This window comes from Anomaloglossus baeobatrachus, chromosome 1, assembly GCF_048569485.1.
Source record: "Anomaloglossus baeobatrachus isolate aAnoBae1 chromosome 1, aAnoBae1.hap1, whole genome shotgun sequence".
Classification (NCBI taxonomy): Eukaryota; Metazoa; Chordata; class Amphibia; order Anura; family Aromobatidae; genus Anomaloglossus; species Anomaloglossus baeobatrachus.
The window spans coordinates 268995970-269012534 of NC_134353.1; the positions used below are offsets into that span (position 1 = coordinate 268995970).

General features: G+C 38.3%; 1 protein-coding gene across 2 annotated transcripts in view; it reads right to left on the reverse strand.

The window, feature by feature from the left end:
- LOC142311544 (bifunctional heparan sulfate N-deacetylase/N-sulfotransferase 4-like) overlaps window positions 1-16565 on the reverse strand; it is a 682360-nt gene that overhangs the window by 601547 nt on the left and 64248 nt on the right. For both annotated transcript variants that reach the window (XR_012754278.1, XM_075350062.1), the window contains exon 2: window positions 14285-15512. Coding sequence is in view for 1 of the 2 variants with exons in the window: in XM_075350062.1 (XP_075206177.1) it covers window positions 14285-15265 (981 nt within the window). In the remaining variant the exon portion in view is untranslated. The remainder of the gene's footprint in view (window positions 1-14284; window positions 15513-16565) is intronic.

The window sequence follows — 16565 nt, forward strand, 5'->3', positions numbered from 1 at the left end:
TGAGTACTGCAGACATTATTTTGTAACCTTGGCCAGATCTGTGCCTTGCCATAATTCTGTCTGAGCTCCTTTGGCAGTTCCTTTGACCTCATGATTCTCATTTGGTCTGACATGCACTGTGAGTTGTAAGGTCTTATATAGACAGGTGTGTGCCTTCCAAATCAAGTTTTATCAGTTTATTTAAACACAGCTGGACTCCAATGAAGAAGTAGAACCATCTCAAGGAGGATCACAAGGAAATGGACAGCATGTGACTTAAATATGAGTGTCTGTGCAAAGGGTCTGAATGCTTATGACCATGTGATATTTCAGTTTTTCTTGTTTAATAAATTTGCAAAAATGTTTACACTTCTGTTTTTTTCTGTCAAGATGGGGTCTGAGTGTACATTAATGAGAAAAAAAAGAACTTTTTGAATTTACCAAATTGCTGCAATGAAACAAAGAGTGAAAAATGTAAAGGGGTCCAAATACTTTCCGTACCGACTGTAACTGGGACCAATGAAAAGCTGGAACTGGGATTTTTTGTAACCCTGTTAGACGCGCTGGTTCTGCTTATCTGCGAGTCTGTCTATCACTAGTAGATACCAAAGATGTATAATTTTTTTGCTTTATTTCAGTGGTAAATTTTTTTTTAGAAATGTTGAAAAAAAAAATTTTGCTTTTGTCACAACTTTCCGAGAGCAGTAACAGATTCAAGTTTTGGGATCTTGAGCTGTGTGAATGCTTGTTTTTGCGCCCAGCTAGCTGATGTGTTTATTGATAATATTTTGGAGTATATACAATATTTTAATTGTGAAAAAAAAAATCTTGCTTTTGTCACAACTTTCTGAGATCAGTAACAGATTCAAGTTTTGGGATCTTGAGCTGTGTGAATGCTTGTTTTTTGCGCCCAGCTAGCTGATGTGTTTATTGATAATATTTTGGAGTATATACAATATTTTAATTGTGAAAAAAAAAATCTTGCTTTTGTCACAACTTTCTGAGATCAGTAACAGATTCAAGTTTTGGGATCTTGAGCTGTGTGAATGCTTGTTTTTTGCGCCCAGCTAGCTGATGTGTTTATTGATAATATTTTGGAGTATATACAATATTTTAATTTCCTGTTATTACATTTTTTTTCTGTTAGTGCAGCTTCAGAGAAAATGCATTTCTCGTCTGATATGTTTCCCTCGTTACGCTTTTACTGATCGGATCATTTGATTTTATGTTTTGATTGATCGGACATTTTTAGATGCAGCAACACCAAATGTGTCTATTATTTTTATTTTTTAATTTATTTTGAAATGGGGGAAAAGGGGTGTGATTACAACTTGTTGGTCTTTTTTATATTGTTCAAAACTTTTTTTATTACTTTTTTGTGTTTTTACTAATCCCCTTAGGGCCTTTTTTCAGCATACAGCACTAGTAAACTTCATATACACTGCTGAGCAAAGGGGTAACTGTGACGAGGGGGACCCGGGGAAGCGTGCCAAGATGGGAAATGGACAGCTTCCGCCGGTCAAGGTCCACTGTGCGGTGTAAGGGACCGCTGCTATGGTCAGGAAAGAGTGAAAGGGTTGCTACTAGTGATCGTCTGGAATGTCACAGATGATCTATGTACACCGGTCTGCCCTAACCCGTGAGGGTTGTATGGCTCGGGGCTCCTCGTTCGGTGTACTTGTTGCACGGGGACGCACAGAGGTGCCTATGCACGTGTGCCAGCGGGAGTCACAGGAATATGGCACGAGGGTAGCACAGAGGTGCCCACGCACGTGTGCTTCAGTAATAGGTGAGTCCGACAGAGACTCTAGGAGCTCACCTGGGACAGGAACACAGCCTGCTAAACAGAATACTGCCAGAGCAGCAAGGCAGGGGCAAGACCTACAAACCAGGTGCTGCCTAAGCAGCAAGGGCAAAGCCCACAAAAGACAATGACGTCTGTACAGTGGCGTGGCAGCACGCTGCCATACATCCAAACATAGAAGGACGGTCGCGCGCCGCCATGAAGGCATGGGGAGCTTTTAAGGAGGCGTAGCTCCACACAAGGGCGGGCGCGAGACGGACGTGATGCAATCAGGATTCGTGACGTCCTGGCCCGGCCAGTCAGGATTCAGCACATCACCAGCCTCGTCATCGGGCCATGTGATATCAGTGAGTGAATCAGAAGACGTCACATAGGGCACATGCTCATCTTCCTGCCTCTGGGTCATAAAGGCGGGATCCTCAGTTTGACAATGTGCAGAGATAAGGGAAGTCATGCTGCTTCCCTGAGCATCCATCCTTTGCACACTGCGCAACCTCTCAGACCCTCTGTGATGCTGAGCAGGAGGGCACGTGGCAGGCAAGGGATGCGAGACCGCTTCATTCCTTGCAAAGGGAGAACCACTAGGTGTCACCCTTCTGCTGTGTCTGTGAGCAGGCATCTCCTGCAGACCGCGCAGTCTCCTAGACCTTCGGCGCTGCTGAACAGAAGGGCTCGTGGCAGACAAGGAATGGGAGACTACCTCATTCCTTGCAACCGGAGAGCCACGAGGTGTAACAGGTAACATTGTATTGAACTTTTGAATTTCAGGCTCCATATCTCACCATCCACTACAGCTTTGAGCATGAGACTACCTTCCTTTTATACACAATCATCTTGGTTATCTCATACATATATTTGACTTGTAACTGTTTAGCACACGAATAGTTATGCAGATTCTTTTCATGTCACTGCATTGTTACTGGTTTGCTCCTGGTGGTGGAAAAATCCTTTTTCCCATACATGCTACAAATTACAACTTGTTCTTATTCTGTAAGTGCTCTTTGTGTTATTAGGTTTATACCCAAGTGAAAGGTCACTGATTTGAATCAAGAAGCAGCCATTACCCAAAGGAAAGCTCCAAGCCGCAGCCATATTGCCTGGGTGCCCCAAGGCTGCATCTGGGAATGCATATACAGGCTCCGAGATCGAGGAGAGCCACAGTGAAGGTGCCGTTCTGAATGGGGCCCACTGTTGGGACTTCCAGACTATAATTGTTATTATGTGATTGAGTTTCTAATGAATGGACAGATTTACTGCCAGAGAAGCTATGACGGTGGGGAACTCTGCGCCGCGCGTCCTACTCCACTCCTACTCGACAATGTATCAAATACTTTTCCCCACTGTATGTGATATTTGGCAAAATATGGCACTGTTATCTGAGTGCAGTATATACAGTATGTGCTCTGTAGGCATGAAAAGAAGTATATTTTTAACCATTCATTAATCACCGAAATTGTAGTCTTTATGAGAAGAACTGAAGATCTGACTTTCACCAAAATGTGACTTTATTGGTATGGCTTGAAAAGTCTAGTTTACAGTTGAAGAGAAGACCGGGTTTATGCCGCGCTAAAAACCACTGATGTGTGTAAATTAAAAGATTTCCTTTTTATTTGACAGTTCCTACGCATTTCAAAGACATCTGTCTCCTTCCTCAGGTAAAGAAATCATCATTGATTGATAGTGGTTTTTAGCGCGGCATAAACCCGGTCTTCTCTTCTACCTGTGTGAAACAAAATTCCTCTCCCGGGGCTGCAGCTAAACTACCGGGCACTCGCAAGCTATCATAAGGGGTTGTGACTGGCACAACCTCACCAGGTGTGTGCTTCTTTGTCTTGTCTGTCTACCCTCATACCGGGTAAGACCCTATTGCGCTTTTTTCCCCACTACAGTTTTACTAGTTTACGGTTGAATCAGTCTTTGTTGTTTTTAAAGGGAACCTGTCAGGTCAAATATGCACCCAGAACCACGAGCAGCTCTGGGTGCATATTGCTAATCCCTGCCTAACCCGTCCCTGTATACACTAGCATAGATAAAGGGATCTTTAGAAAAAGTATTTCTAAAGATCTTTTACCATATGCTAATGAGCGAGGGCACTAGTTCCCTGGGCGTAAGTTTCCCAGCCAGTTGCCCCCATTAGCATGTTAGTACGTCCCTGTGGACGTGCTAATATGCTAATGAATGTTCAGCATCAGAGGATCATCTCACTGACCTCTCCACCGTCAGCGCGGCCGACGGGGGATTTCGGCTCTGTACGCATGATCCCTGAGTTTGGGTAATGTGCACTACTTTAGTTTTAAGCCAGACCATGTACACCTGGCTTCATAGTGTGCATGACCCAAACTCCGGGGTCATGTGCACTGAACTGAAATCCCCCATTGGACGCGATGGCGGCAGGAGAGGTGAGTGAGATCATCCTGTGATGCTATGTATTCACTAGCATGATAGCACGCCCACAGGAGTGTACTAACATGCTAATGGGGGCGACTGGTCGGGGAACTAACGTCCAGGGGGCTAGTGCCTTCGCTCATTAGCATAAGGTAGCATAAGGTAAAAGATCTTTAGAAATACTTTTTCTAAACATCCCTATATCTTTGCTAGGGACGGTTAGGCAGGGATTAGCAATATACACCCAGAACTGCTTGTGGTTCTCAGTGCATATTGGACCTGAGAGGTTCACTTTACATTTTTGTACATTTTCTCTTCAGAAAGATCATTTTTCTAAACTTGTTTTTTCAAGGTAAAAAATATAGCTTTTGTCCAAGAATATAGATCAGTGAAGACTACGGTCTCCTCTGATTTTTTTTTTATCTATTAGCAAGATATAAAATAAGGAACATATATTCTCTGTCAGTGACAATAAGTCTTTAATCTTTTTTTATTACATTCATGAAAAATATGTGATTCATTATAGAGTATGAAGCAATACAAGTGTGTATAAGTCTGACAGTCGATGGCAGTGTGATTTTACATGTTTATTCAGTTCTTTTTCTTTTTCGCTTAAGAGCTCTAAATCTTAAGAATTGTAATGTAAAACTTCTAAATCTTAATGGTGGCAATTTAACCAAAAAGTATTTTGTTTAAATTGCCTACAATGAAAGGCCTTTTCTTTTATATCACATATTTTCTTTAAATTACGTACATTTTTAGTTTGGCATCTGAATAAAAGCGGATTTAAAAATTACATGTTGTAAATAAAGATATATTAGCTGAAAGGCAGTGACAAGAATATTAACTATTAATGCTGAAATGTCTTTAAGAGTTCTGCAAACACTTCATACATTTTGGATAATTATAAATGTCTCAGTAATTGCAAGGGAATGAATTGCAAACAAACAACACTGCTACAACAAATTCTGTCTTCCCACAAAATGTATTTCGTGTAAATGTCAGTCACCAGCTCAATCATTATTGACTGAAACAGACAAATAACGTCCTTGATCCGTCTTTCCTTATGGTATAAAATAATTTATAAAGCCAAACATGTACATTAGCTCCCCATATTACAAAAAAAGCAAGTGTGTGGATTAGGCCTGAATTTTCAGAAATCATAACATTTGAATGTAAAGATTTAGTTTAACCATGATTATTAAATGTTATTTACTTAGCTAATGCAAAATGTTACTATATAAATAATATTACTCAAGGTGTAATTACAAATATAATGTAAATTAACTCAAACTAACAAAAGCTGTATTCCAAGCATTTGAGAAAATAAATTGCCAAAAATATAAATTTTTTGGGAACTTTTTATTTAAAGGGGTTGTCCACTACTCAGAAAACCCATACTCAATCCATTTGTTTCCCCTTTTTAAAGTAACACTTATACTCACCTCTGGGGCTAGCACTTTCCCACCGGTGTTGGTACTCTCTCTCGGAGGTTCAGCAGCCACTTCACGCTCCCCACCTTCAGACAAATCACTTACATCTGGAGGAAGTTATCGCTGCTGCACAAAGGAAGAAAGAGTGAAGAGGCCGCTGATTGGCTGCAGGGATTGTGTGACATACCACTGTTATGCAACCCTACAAAAGACAGTGCCAACACCAGTGGAAAGGTAACAGCATCATAGAGAGAATCCAAGTGTTATTATTTTAAAAGGGGGAAACATACTAATTGAGAAGGGGCAGTCTGAGTAGTGGACAACCAGTTTAAACAAACAGTTTCCAAAAAATAGATGCTTGTGGCAAAATTATTTTCGTAAACGTCTCTACCATTGGAATGCAAAAGTAAGAACCTCAAGTTCCAAAAAAAGGTCACTCTATAGTAATTTACGTTCAAGAAGTAGCTTTAAATATGAAGTCTGTCTCAAAGTCTATAGAAGATATTTAAGCTTGGGCATATCTTCATTTATCTTTATATGAGGTTTCAGTTTTTCATATCCTTGATACCTGTCATAGGTGTGTCACGGGTGACAGAAAGTCATGTGGTTTCTGGCTACAGAAGGTCACAGTATTTGGCTATGCAAAATGCTTTCTGACTTTCTATTGTTCGTGCTGTCAGTATTCATTGCAATAGGTTGCTGGATTTTCATCTCTCCCCCTTTTGGACCTAGCAGGAGCTCGCCTTTTACCCAGCTGCTGATCATCAGAATTCTCTTGGTACTTAAATACTTCCTTCTTCCATGGACTGGTACAGGTGATATTATTCACTTCATTCAAGCTCTGGTTGCAAGCAGGTGGTTTGTTGTCTTCTGTAATATCATTGCAGAAATTTGCTGAACTCCTTCCTTTGTCATCTGTGGAAAAGTAGTTCATGCTTTTCCCCCTGTGTGTCTGCCTTGTGCCTTCCGATAGCATTTAGTGGGGTTGACAAAGAGCTGATCCTACCCTTTCCCCATTCAGGGTCCAGCACTAGGCATACCTAGAGTCAGGTATCCGGCTCGGAGCAGAGATGCAGAACCTATCTATGGTTGTAAGAGACCCCAGGGACCAGCAGTAGATTTGGTCAGAGGTCACCATCTCCCCCTTCCCAAGAGGCAGTGGTCCCCTTCCCTTACCTTTCGCCACTCGCTTGGTACTTCCCCATAGCTAGCATGACTATACCATTGAAAGATTCTAAAAATGTTATCAGTGGGCGTGCATAAATTGGATACACCATTGATGTTAGGCACAATCATAATTGAAGCTATTTTGCATTTGTTTTTTGAAATTACAATTTCCATTAGAAATTAAATTCTAGAAATTGATTAAGTACTTGATAATGTATAGGTCTCTATATACTGCTGAAAGCCTTTAAAATGTCTGTATTACACATTATTTATTCTGTCTATGTGGTAATTTTTCTATTTTGTTTAATAATCACAAGGATGTTGAGCTGAACAAGATTTCAGAATAAGCACATGACATGGTTACTAGGGATGATCGAATACCGCAAATATTCAGCAATGCCCATATTCGCCGAATAGGTCGCCACTATTCGACGATTTGTGAATATTCGATACGCAATGTAAGTCTATGGAAAACCCGAATAGTTGCCGAATAGCAACTATTCGGCCTTCCAATAGACTTACATTGCGCATCGAATATTCGCATAGCGGCAAACTATTCGTCCGATACTCGCGAAGCAGAATATTGCCGAATATTTGTGATATTCGATCATCCCTAATGGTTACCTAACTCGTAAAAAAAGTGATCTATAAACTACTTGTATCACCCATCCGCAGGATAAATAATAAATATATGATTTGTTGAGGGACATAAATGTTCATGGCCAATTCCTCTAAGACTTAATCTAAGAAATATTACTATAATTTAATATTTTTTTCATTTATAAATAATTTTTGTTTGCTTAATTTTCGGTCAAAAGACAATAATTTGATTAACTTGCCAGTTATAGGATTAAACATTTCTAATTATTTAGAAAGAAAAAAAAAGTATTTTATAATCTAAAAAAAAAGGTAATTTGTTTAGGTAAACAGGAACAAAGCCATTAAAATGCATGATGCGTTTTCCTTTCCTGAGCATATTCTGTCTAATATATTTATGCCATGATAGTAAGTACCTCCTGTTCTGTGTGTTTTCTATTAGATTCACACAGCATTGCCATCCGCTGAAAGATAAATGACAAAGGTGATTTAATGGTGTTGTTTGGTTCACTTTGTACAGCTCAGGAGTGCTGCAGGCACCGAGATTGTTTGATGTGTCTGTGATATTTACCAGCGCTCATACTGTATGTCAAAGCCTTCCTCATTGACATAGGGATCCTAGGAGTCACATATATCTGTTAAAGCCAGCAATGACACGGGAGCATTCGTACTGACAGAAAAATTTCAGAGATTTTTTGATCAATTGGTTAAAAATTCCAAAATGTTCATAGATTAAAGAAGGTTTCTATGTAATGGCATCAAAATTACATGTAAATAATTAACTGGTAATAACGATCTGCAATTTAGTTTCTTTTAAATGTCTGATTAGTTTGGTAAATTAATTCACTAAGCATTGACTACTGTTTTCTTGCACTGAATAATTGTAGTCTAAAATCGTTAGCAAAAAAATGGTATGACTACAATCTAAAATCAACAAAGAATAAAAAGGGATTTTTCCACAAAATAGTCATATTAGAAAAAAAAACAGAAATCAGTCATTGAAATAGGAATCTGTGAGATTTTTAATGATTTTTAATTTATTGGTTTGCAAGTCCAAACTTTTTTACGCAGTTTATAAATCCATAGAGGGAATGGAAGTCTTTACAGGAGTTTTTAATTTTTTTCTTATTCCTAACTTGGTCTTAAAAAAACTGCATCAAACAATCTGGATGTGGAAACCCTGCAAGAGAGATCTTTGGTGTAAAAATTCATTTTTTTTAATTGATGAAAACATTATTAGTGTGGGAAATAAACATTGTATTGCATTAATTTCAAAACAATTAAAACGATTTTTTTTTGAAAATGTGACATTTGATTTCTGACAAATTATTGACAAGTGATTTTAATTTTAGAGTACTGTACTGATACTATAAGTATACGATCAGACATATGGTTTGTTCTTGTTATGTGAAACCTCATATTGTATATAGGGTATTTGGGGGCTCATTCTGTATATAAGGGCTATGTGTGAGATCATCTTATCTATAGGAAGGGATGTGGAGGTTCACCCTGTATATAGGAGCTACGTGAGAACTAAAAAAATGATATGTTTCCATGCGTCTTAAAAGAACACACAGTGTGAAAATACCAACATGTGAGTAGCCCTTTAGATTATAATGGGTACGTGTGATATGTGTGAAAAAAACGAATACCGCATATACTGGAAACATAGATATGTGAAGTTGCCTAAAACATACACATCTGTAATAAGGGAACTGATGTCTGACTCCTGACTATATATACTACAGTGGTTATATATGTTAACTCACACAGTAGATAGATATTCCTATTATCAAGTGTATTGCACAAATCCCGTGGGTCTCAGTGTAGGTAAGGAGCAGACTATACTGCAGAAATGTGATCAGACTAGGAGATGGAATTACCATGTGGAATTCAGTTTTTTGTTGTCCTGGCACCACCTCCCTCTACCAGACCGGTAGTTAAATACACAAGATAAACCAATCAGTGATTTGCTCTTAATGATGTGCGCCGCAGCAGGTTTAGAGTGGCGTATGCACAGTGGCATGTCAAGTCCTGGATAACTTCTGCTCTAGGGCACTGGAAAACACACTGTGTATCACGTGCCTGAAAGCAGAGAGAGGCACGTCACGTGCTGGTGCCCACCCAGAGGGAAATCAAGGCACTATCTCCAAAGTGCAAACTCACTTCCCTGTCTTAATATTCCAGTAGCTATCTAGAGGTGATTTATAGACCAAAATACTATACTAAAATATATCGCCATCTAGTGACACATTACAATAAGTCCATCATGAACAGCATAGACCATTGAGTTCTCCATAATAGACAACATATATAACCCTACTTTCATTTTTGGATAATAGATTGTATTTAAAATGATGAAAAGAAATAGAAAAGTTGATAATATAAATAGATTATTTATTTAGGAATAAGTTATGAACTGAGCATGTTACAGGGAGAGTATTCAGCCAAAAAGTAATGTTAGAGTAAGTATGTTTCTGATAGCCAACCTTACCCGCTTACATTGTGTTTGAAATCATATCCTGTGTTAGTTGGCTAGATGGATGTGAGCAGAGTAAAGAAAGTGAATAATGAAATTGGGTGTGGTATATTGGGTGTAATCCCAATTTCATGCAGTTAAAAGTGTATGATTTGCAGAGAGAGAAGTTAGTGGTAAAAACAGAAGTGAAGTAAAAAAATCTAAAAGAATAATATGACGGGGTAGAAATAGAAGAAAATGTGCATACAAGATTTATAACATTTCATTTTATTCAATAATGTTCAATATTAATAAACAATACTACATATATTTTTAGCAACCATGGTCAAGGACGTAAGCATGCACTTTGGAGGTAATGCCTTGATTTCCCTCTGGGCACACACCGGCATGTGACGCACCTGTCTCTGCTTTTGGGAACGTGATATGATGCATTCCATCACTCTAGAGTGGACATCCCTTGCCCAATAACTGTCATACCCTGGGCATGCGTCACTCCACACCTACCGTGGAGCAAGTCACTCGGAGCCAATCACCGATTGGTGTGTATAGCGTATTTAACCACCGCATGGAAATTCCATCCTCTTATCCGATAAAATTACTGTAGTATAGTGTGCACCTTACCTACACTGAGACCCATGATATTTGTGCAATACACTTGCTTATAGTGATATTTATCTAGTGTGTGAGTTTACATATAAACCACTGTAGTATATACATGATTAGCAGCGATCTAACACATTACTGCTGCTATTTATACACCTACTGTATATGTTATGTTTGCCAATACTTCACAGCGGTTAGTATTAGTTTACATCCAAAAAGAGGAGTTGTTCTTTATTATTTTGTCTTTACCATCTATGCCTTGGTTGCTCAGATTATAGTCACTAGTGCAGCCACTAAACAAGTGTTAATTAAAAACTTTATTATCCCAGTATTGTGTTTTGCAAACCTGATGAACACACACTTCAAAAGTTGCTACTGGTTCCTTTAAAGCATCACCAGACATGTAGGTACCTTTCCTGATACTTTTTACACTCTCCTATATTTTAATGTATTTAGATAAAGGTATTTCATTTTTGTTTTTTGCTCCCCTTCTTCCTAGAGCCGTAAACTTTTTTTGCTTTGTTTGTATTTCCATATGAGGACTTGTTTTTTGCACGATGAGTTGTACTTTTAAATGAAATCATGAGTTTTACCATTTAGTGTACTGGAAAGCAGGAAAAAATTACAAAAAAGTGTGATTGCACTATAGATAACACCATGAAAAAAATACCTCCAAAACTGTATGGTGAAACTGATGTTCCAATGTGATGCATCAGGTTAGCACAGGTTTGTAGATACCAAACATGTATAGGTTTACTTTTATCGAAGGGGTGAAATAAAAATCAGAATTATGTCCAGAAAAAGTGGCGCACTTCTTGTGCCATTTTCTGTGACCCATAGCGTTCTCATTTTTTGGGATATGGAGCTCAGTCATGGCTCATTTTTTTGCATCTCGAGCTGTTGATTTTAATGGTATCATTTTTGTGCAGATGCGCCATTTTGATCGCCTGTTATTGCATTTTGCGCAAAATTTATGATGACCAAAAATTTAATTTTGGTGTTTGGAGTTTTTTTTTTTGCTGCTATATCATTTATCAATCAAGTTAATTGATTTCATATTTTGATAGATCAGGCATTTTTGAACACGACAATACTAAATCTGTGTATATTTTACATTGTTTTATTGTTTAATTTTCAATGGAGGGAATGAGGGCGATATGAACTTTTAGGGTTTTATTTTTTTCTCAAAACTTTTTTTTTATTTTTCTTATTTTACCTGTCCCCCTAGGGGACTATAAAGATCAAGAGTCTGATCACTTGTTCATTTCTGCTGATCAGAGCTGCATAGCTCTGATCAGGAGAAATGCAGCATTCCTGTGCGAGTTGACGCTCTGTCGGCTGTAACAGCAACTGTGTCATGATAGCGACAGGAGTTATCACATGACCCATTGCTACAATGGCAACCATCGGCTCAACATGACCGCATTCCTCACTCTGCTGTTTAAATCCTGCTGTCACATTTTGTGTGCAATCTAAGGGGTTAATAGGCAGATCCACCCACACCTGTTAGCCACACATGTCTGCTGTTCAAATCAGCAGATATGTGCAGGAATCAACACCAGCTCACCGCAGCAGCCCGGTGTTGATTACCCCTACATGATTTAGAATGTAGTGGTACGTCCTAGGTCATGAAGGGGTTAAGCTGAAGTTACATATCTCTCATTTGTACTAAAACAAATCTGAGACCAGCATAATGTAGAGACATAGATACTGATTTCAGCAATTTGTCACTTTTTTAGTTGTATGCTGTAGTTTTTATAGTATCCTGCTGATAAAACTGTGATTTTATCATCTAAGGAATAGTAAAAGTAGTCCACCATATGCAAGAGCTCTGTATAATTAGAGAAGATAAAACACTGGAAAGCAAAACTGGAAGCAGCCCACTAAGTGGTACATTGCTATAGCAATAATCTTCGCCCTTACATCATGCTGCTCTCAGAAATAGTAACAAAAACGTGGTGACAGATTCCTTTTAAGGTTACCCAAATTATTAGATGATAGTCAGCAAGATTACAATTTCAGTGAAACTGGCTATCTGATGTGTATGGCGGCCTCAATACTCTATCAACAGGTGATACCACAATAGAAAATAATTGGTTTATTGGAATATCAAGGCCCTAGCTTTTTGTTTTTGAAGAATAAGCCATTGGTAGTGGGATCTGGCAGCTATGTGATTTCAGGGACCACGCAGTAGAGGACATAGATAGGTAGGTGGTTCCTTGGATAAAATGCGTGACTGCTATTATCTCGGGATCTAATTAAACATCTAACCTTTGGACATTGGGCAGGATTTTGAGAGCATGCTGTGCTGAGCAATGGTATTTCAGAAATTTCAGTATAAAGTGGAAAAAGGCCAATAAACGCCACAGTTGTTTCAATATATGTAAGCTCTTCTGGTAACTAATGTAAGGATTAATGATCATATATTCATAAGGTTTATGGTACTCCTGGCTGTTATGATTCAGGGATCGAGAAGATTAAAAAAATGCGAAATCCCAAATGGTAACAGAGTGGTTGGAACCTTAACGGATTGCAGACCTAATCCTGACACAGAACTAGAAGTAGCCGTGGAACGAGCCTACGATGACCTACTCGTCTCAACACAGCTGGAGAACTAAATATTCTCACAGATAGAGATGTAAGAAAGCTAATCTGCTTCGGAGCAGTCCCCAAAGATAGATAGATAGCCCCCCACACGTAAAGGCTAGGGTGATATAGAAAAACACAATACAAAGCCAGAAAAGACAGATTCAGCAAAGGTGAGGCCCAAACTATCTTTATAGTAAAGGATAGGAAGGAGCACTGTCAGCAACCATAAAAAAACCCCTAATATATACCAGCAATTCTGATATGGAAAAATCCTGAGGTCACACAACCTCTCCCCCACTGTATCAGCACTCTGATGTTACTGGGATCCAAACACACTAATACAGATGAGGGACTGAATTAATTTCAAGCATGACAAACACAATATCTTGCAGAATCATGGAGCTAAGTATACAGACACTCCCAGCAGGGAAAGAGCCCATTCCACCAAGATCTCCACACAGACAAAATAGGAATCAAGCATTAGTATCAAGGCATAAAAAATATCAACAAGAAAGTGGAAAACAAACAGCAGAGGTACATAGAACACTTATCTGAGAGGAGTTCTGGGAGTGAGCAGAGCTGCTTACAAAATGTCCTTAATACACAGGAGACCATTGAGCACCGGAAAGTAACAAGAGAAAACTACTCAGTTAAATAGCCCAATCTGACCCTGATTTCCAGTCCTCCACAGGTGTGTGGCTTTCATTCCACACATCAACTGCACCACCAGCACTGACCACAAGAGGGAGTCAAACTGGAAAATGTATTCACAACACCTGGGTGTCTGACTAGGGTTCTACACTGAGTACAATTAAGAGATGGATAATTCAGTTCTCCAATTAAGAAAATACAAAAATACAATTTTTATCTGATCCAACATAATGCTCATACTTGTAAACCAAAATGTAATGGCATAAGAGTTAAGTTTGCATCACTGGGTGTTAAGTTATTCATCTGTAAAAAAGTTACAAAGCATTTTATTTACCAAAAAAGCTTGATAATTGATATATAATAATTATAATAATACCTAAGTTTGTAAGGTGTATATACAGTATTGAACAGGATATAAATGTAATGCTCTCATGGCACTAAAATCTGACAAACATCAGTATAAAATTATTTCCACAAAAACATATTTCAAGTAGCATTTTGCTTTTCATAGATTTTATGTACAGTTCCATATGGCGAGCAAAACTAGTACATTTTTCATCATTATGTACAAATATCTTTAAAGTTAAACAGCCTTACCTTAACATCATTTGCATTCATCCTAGTGCCTTCTTTTCCAACAAATATATCATCAATGTCAACAAGAATATATCTGTCCAAAGATAAACTAAGCTTCTTTCCAGACAGAAAAGATATAGCATCTATAAAAATTAACTTGTGCAACCAAAAATTCAAGTTGTTGCCAAACAAGACTCGTTGAATTCCATCATGAAGTCCTAAATCCTGGATGACGGTGGCATGATGGGAAGATCTGGATAAAGAGTATTCATGTTGCTCTGGTGTTTGAAGCTCAGATAAAATCACTGGTTGATAAGTTGAATGGTTGTATTGGAAAATGGTCCAGTCTTCTCCTGGCAAATGACCTTTCTCAATGGTTGAAGCTCTTGTTATGTACAGCAGTGGGGAATGTGAGTTTACAAAACAGTCCTTCAAAGCGACATTGTTATAGAGCAGTAAAGGGAAGCCTTTCAGTTTGGAACTCGGGAAACTGTTTTCGGTAGCTTTATGGAAAGCAATGATGCTCACGCTATACTCAACACAGTATTTTTCTAACAGTTCCCGATTCCATGCATCCATTGCTACATACTTCAAAACATTTTCATAAATTATAATTGCATATTTGCCTCTGCCATCCTTTGTAAGGGGAGGAATATCTCCTTTTCCAGGTGCAATTACAATATCATACTGAAACCTACTAGATTCCAATATTGCTACGATATCCTGTCCAAGCTGTGAATACTGACTTTCCACAAAAAGTAATATTGTGAGATCTGTTTTGGAAGTATGGATTGGCCTTGTTAACTTCATCTCCATTGTCCGATATGGCAACATGTTCATGTCCTCACAACCAGCTTGTGTTGAGGTTTCGACAAGTACTATTGCCTGCTTGTGACCGGAATACAAATAGTAAGCAGAAATTACTATACTTACAAGGCAGAAAGTGGCTAAGAGAATTACAAGTGTTCGGAAGCTCCTCCTTAGCTTTACAATATGACTCATGTTTTGCTTTGTATATTGAGTTTTTGCAAATTTCCAATGTCTCTTTATTTCATACTAAAGTGACGATGTGATCAGGACAATGAGGTGAGTTTGCACTCCTCTACAAAGGTTTATGTGACCATTGCACTGCATTTATAGGAAAGTCTTTCCGACAAGTTAAATCAGGTTAGCATAAGCAGTAGTCTGTAGAATCAAAATGTTGTGCATCCGGAATTCTTTGATCATCAAAATTTATATTTTTCATCACCTAAAAAAGAAATGGATAACAATTTATAGTCAGAAACTGATCAGTACAAATGAGAAAAATATAATAATCATAGCGTGCAAATAAAACATTTTATTTTTGGTTCTTTTTTAAAAGGAAATAGTAGCCAACAGCTAAAACATGTCATGTAGTCATGATGCAAAAACCTTGAAGGGAGTTTGTGAGTTCAAAATAACTGTTCAAACCAAGCACTGACATTTGGTGTATTCTTACACTGATGGTTAGTTCAGGAAATGTTCCCAACTGCTAGGTTTGCAACTATTTATGGCCCAAACATTTTAGATTGAAAAATTTAGGCAGAGAAGGGTGAAGATTAGAGATAAAATGATCTTCTGAAATGATGGTGACCATAAGAAGTTATACTCAAGAGACGATGACTCTTCTGACCATAAGAGCCTAGAATTTAAAAGCCGAGTCCCTTTAAATTATTAGAATATTATAGTATGGATAAAAGAAATCCGGGTTTAATGCTGCGCTAGAAACCACATGTGCACGTTCTCTTCCACAGACAAAAAATTCTTTCAATTATTAGGGCACAGCTAAAATTACCATTTATTTAAGTAACACAGATTATTTCAGACCTTTTGGTATACATGTAACATTATTCTTTACTGAACATTTTGGGACCAATTCCTCAAGGTGCTTATGCCAGAAATCAAGCATAAACAACTTAATAAGTTGCAATTTTTTTTACAACTCAGCCTTTGGCAAAAATATTGCAACGTTTCACAATTACACCACAGTGAGCTACACCAATATGGCCATGACAAGGGTCATGGTTACGCTCGTCAAAATCATCATAAGTTACACCATTAAGTGTCATAACATTCTCCACAAATATACACCAGCCCCCTGAGGATGTACTTTTCTATTGCCGTTGTGTGGCGCCCCTGAGGCTTCTGGTGCCACAGGTTACTGAACCTGACTTAAGGTTCATTATTCATCCTGGGTTCAGAGGAGGTCAGTGCTGGTTCCACACCACTCATCCACACATACACACCATTGCCCTTAACAACTGGTGACCAGGCTATGGTT